Below are 5115 nucleotides of genomic sequence, written 5' to 3' on the forward strand. Positions count from 1 at the left end.
AAAATGCGGCGGCGTTAAACATGTTTTTTGAGATCTCAACTCTGTCCCTTTACCTCTAACCAATGTAGAACAACAATTGCACAAATAAACGTACAGTAAAGTTTTTGGTGGAGTTCATGTTGTTTTTTCTTTAGTTTTCTATGTTGTGTCATGTGTACTTTTGTTTGTCTGTTTGTCTTTTTTATTTTTAGCTGTGGCGTTGTCAGTTTATTTTCTATTTATGAGTTTGACTGTCCCTTCGGTATCTTTCGTTACTCTTTTAATGATGAGTGTGACAAAGTTTGGTTAAATTTGGCTGAGTAGTTTCAGGAGAAGACATTTTTAAATGATTAAAAAAAAAAAATGTCAAAAAGTTGTCAAACATTGAATATGAAGGGCAATAACTCCTAGCGGGTTAATCGACCAGTTTAGTCATGTTGACTTATTTGTAGATCTTACTTCGCTGAACAAATTTCCTGTTAACAGTTTATCTCTATCTATTATTATATTCAAGATAATAACCAAAAATGCAAAATTTCCTTAACCAAATTACGAATTTAGGGGCAGCAACCCAACATTTCATGTCGACATTAAAAATTGGTACCGTTAATGTAACTACTACTACTGAGTCGATGCATCTACTGGCGGACTGTTAGTCCCCGAGGATATCACCAGTCTAGTAGCCAGTACTTCGGTACTGGCAAGCAAATACGGATTTGTTTGTGTTATTAAAATTTGCTGTTACAAAAAGTTCGAAATTATTTTAAATTTAGGAATGTATCTCCTTCATGCAAAGCTTTGATTCCTTTCACGGATTTGGCTGTACGTTTTTGGACCTTTTGTATTATAGCTCTTCATTTGTTATATAATCTTGGAATTTCAAATATTTTGGCCACGACCATCACCGAAGAGACATGTTTTGTCGAAATGCGCATCTGGTGCAGGAAAATTTGTACCGTTAATGTTATTATCATTTATAATGTCAAGATTACCATTAACTTTTACCAAAACTATGAATATTCGAAATACTATGATTGTTACAACAGGAATAGATTATAATAGGTGAATTTGGCAAAACAATAAAATTCTGTTAATGTCTTCAGTCTTTTCCTTTTTTCCTTTTTTTATGTTTTTCGAGCATCACCGCGAGTCTTAAGTAGAGGAAAAGCACATCGTGCGTACAAAAATTAAGCCTTATATCTTTTATGAGTTTTTATTTTATTAATATACATATAAATCAAACATACATATAACGTACGCAAACATAACGAATTTATTGATTTTTGTAATTTAAAACCAGAACATAAATAAAACAAATCACACATTTCTTTACATTCGTGTTTTCAAAGCGTTATTTGTCTTAATACACAGAATCAAACACATTTATATTTAACTTCTAAATATTTGTAGGTTCCACTGCAGGGATCACCAAACTGTCTATTGTCAGCCTTTACTCGACATATTCTTTTACCATTGCACATTGCTTTTACTTTATAGTCAGAAGTCGATGACCTGCAATCAGTTGTATGTATAGCAGGATGAGGGCATATGCTTCTATCAGTGGTCCGTCCATATATTGCACTGGATACTTTAATCTTAGAAGGATATGGACATTTTATGTATGCTAGTTTATCTTCACAAACAATGACATCGGCAGAGACTGTAATATAAAAAAATACATTCATCATATTGCAATGGCATAATGATTATTAGTGGTATATCTTCGAAGCTGTTGTTTACATAAGAAGAAATAAAATCAATCAATATCTTAGAAAAGTTATCAAATTAATAAAAAGACACAGAATGAGGTGTTCCGCAAGGGTAAGCATTTCCTGCACCGTATATGGCAACCGTCGTGTTATTTCTTTGTTCAATTCGGTAATGACAGAAGGGTATTATGACTGAAGGAGAATGTCAGATATGATTTCGGACACACTTTTTTCGTTATGGCCAATCAGCTCATGATGGCGACCGTAAACGTTCTTGAGTGATAATCTTAATTTGATTGATTCGTAGCTCTATCTTAGCAACTTTTGTGAAAGTGTTATTCCTCGTTCAACAAAATCAACGTACGTTAAGCTAGCTCTACAGTGACGTATCAGTTGAAACACATATACTACATATACTGGTGCCGCTGGGATGTTGCTACACAGAAATGGAAAGTTGACTATAGGAAAATTTAAATTGAAAGTCTTACTTTTAAATTTCAAGATTTTGATGCCCTTTTGTGGATTTCCCTTCATCATGATAAAAACTATATATTCAAATAGTTTGTGAACTTACCATATGCAATAATCACTCCTAAGATCAAAAGTCCTTGAAGAGTTATAATGGCCATCGTTATTAACTATCTACAATACAAATCATATATTTTTGAATATACCAAATAAGTTTCTATTACTTTAATTATCACTTGGGGCTTCTTTTTTTTTAATTGTATATTGCATTGGTAGTATACGTATGTATCATTATATATAAGTGTGAAACCCTATCCTGCAGAACTGTCTGTTTACCAAAGTCTTATACCGGATAAGAACCAAGTAATTTTTTGCATAAAATACAAAATTTTCAAATTATTTAATTAAAACATACACATTTTATACGTTATCAAGCAACTATCAACTTGAGCTTGGTGGCATGTCTCTTCACAATTTGCCAAATTTTGATCTCTCATGAAAGTTATATGTTAACATTTTGAACTCAAGCTAGGTAAGTTACAATTTTTACATTAAATGTGAATTTTATACATAATTGGAAACTTTTAACTACCAATGTAATTCCTTTTGAAGCCAACGTATGATTTGTATCTGTACGAATTTCACACCTATTAATGCTATTGTAAAAATCATGAGATTAAACATTCAAACTGAACGTTTATTTTCTCATGTTAGTCTTATTGGTTTTATTGACGTTTTAATATTCAAAATTTCTTAACGCAAATTTACTATAGTTCATTTTTTATGTCTAAAAATCTTTAAAAAAATATTTCAAATTAAAAGTCATTTTATCATCATGTTCAGAATTCGACATGCGTTTTATTAATTTAAAAAAAATAATGACAAAAAGACAAGTTACCTTGGTTAACTCCAGTAAATGTATACAATACAAGAATGATACATATTATATATATATAGTGACCTGTCAGAAAAACGCTATGACGATTTTGTTTTTTAATGATTGTTGTTTTGTTTTTTTCCAGAAGGTGTGACCTACAAAGTACCTTGTTTTTATTAAAATGTATTGACAGATGAAACAAGGCGAGGTTACTAGACAAATTGTTTCTAGGAATTGTAATGGGCTTGTGCTGTAAACAAAATGATTTAAGGAGTCGTTTAGATTTAAAACAGTATCGTTCCACTCCTTTTCATATGTCCCCGAGGGTATCACCAGCCCAGTAGTCAGCACTTCGGTGTTGACATGAATATCAATAATATGGTCATTTTTATAAGTTTCCTGTTGACAAAACTTTGAATTTTACAAAAAACTAAGGATTTTCTTGTCCCATACATAGATTAACGTAGCCGTATTTGGCACAACTTTTTGGACTTTTGGATCCTGAATGTTCTCTAACTTTGTACTTGTTTGGCTTAATAAATATTTTGATATGAGCGTCACTGATGAGTCTTATGTAGACGAAACGCGCGTCTGGCGTATTAAAGTATTAATCTGGTACCTTTGATAACTATTTGCAGTCATCTGTCTTTTGAAAATGTAGTCGATGAATATTCATCTATGAGGACTTGGTACTTACCGATAACCTTTAAAAGAAAAGAGTTAAATGTAAAAAATCTTACAATTTTGCGTACATCACTGGTAAGTTAAATCAATCCTTAAGGTTGACTTGGGGATTCTGGTGAATTGAAATAGTGTCACTGTTGGTCTCCTTATACGAAACCATGTCAGTTCAGAATGCGGACTTGAGGTCCTATGTATTGTTGGGAGAAATTATGTGGACACACTTTCTTAGTGGTTTTCTAATTATAACCAGATGTCGACCACAAAATGATAAGCTAGAAATTTATATTTCTCTGTTTCTTTAATCTAAGCTTCATTGTATTTCTGAACAATAAACAAGAAAAGAAAAAAACATATCAATAATAATAGTATGCATGTTTAGTTTATTGCGAAATTATGGACATCTTTCCCTGAATGTAAATGATATAATTGTGTTCCTCTTGTTATCCTAAATTAAAACAAAATATATATTAGTGTGTGTACACGTTATATTAACCTTAACTATAATGGTAAAGGTTGATATAACATGTACACAAGTCTATAATTAATCTTAAGTGACCGTTATAAATAAACCCATCTTTATTCAGTATATTTACCAATGAATTTAATCAATTCTTCACAAGTTAAATTTAAAGTCACTGTTAAATATTTGTTAAATATGGATTGTCCGTTTAACCAAAAATACTGTAAAATTTATTTCCTAACAATTTCTTTTTAAGTGTACTTTGTTTCGTTTTCAGTTTCGTTTTTTAAAACAAACTATGCAGAATTATGTCTCAACATTCTAATTTGTAGCGAAAGGTACGATTGATATGGAGGAGACAATTGTACATATCATTATAACATTTAACTTATAATATTCTCTTGGTATTTTTTAATAAAACAACACTCATTCAACATACCAGGTTTATAATGTTGTAAACCAGGGGCACTTTTCATCTACACTAACTCGTTAATAAAGCTAACATTTAAAAGAACGAAGTTCAACATTTTTAAGGACTACATTTTTTGCCAATACAGGTAATAAGTGTGGGTATTTTATGCCCCATTTATGGGCATTATGTTTTCTGTTCGTTCGTTCGTCCGTTCGTCCATTCGTTTTAATGCCAAATTAGAGATTTTGCCCCATTTTCACGGTCATCTGGACATAGAAAATGATAGTGCGGATGGGCCATCCGTGTATTGGGGACACATTCTTGTTTATTATTGTTATTATTATGTTAATTAGCTTATAAAACACAATTTACGTAATCAATCAATGACAGCATTTACATTGTATACGTCATAACATTGTATTTCAATAGACATAATTAAACGTCATTCTTGTTTTCTGTGAATCAGCGTATTTCTTATTGTTTTCATAAAATTGCATATAATTTCTTTGACTTTATAATTACTTTT

General features: G+C 31.1%; 1 protein-coding gene across 1 annotated transcript; it reads right to left on the reverse strand.

Moving 5' to 3' along the window:
• Positions 1-1191: 1191 nt before the first annotated feature.
• LOC134711873 (L-rhamnose-binding lectin CSL3-like) lies at positions 1192-2384 on the reverse strand. Its single transcript, XM_063572833.1, has 2 exons — positions 2263-2384; positions 1192-1639 (listed from the first exon to the last, which is right to left on the reverse strand). Exons 1-2 carry the CDS (start codon positions 2315-2317, stop codon positions 1353-1355), a joined length of 342 nt encoding a protein of 113 aa, XP_063428903.1. The 5' UTR covers positions 2318-2384; the 3' UTR covers positions 1192-1352.
• Positions 2385-5115: the final 2731 nt, after the last annotated feature.

Source organism: Mytilus trossulus, chromosome 1, assembly GCF_036588685.1.
Source record: "Mytilus trossulus isolate FHL-02 chromosome 1, PNRI_Mtr1.1.1.hap1, whole genome shotgun sequence".
Classification (NCBI taxonomy): domain Eukaryota; kingdom Metazoa; phylum Mollusca; class Bivalvia; order Mytilida; family Mytilidae; genus Mytilus; species Mytilus trossulus.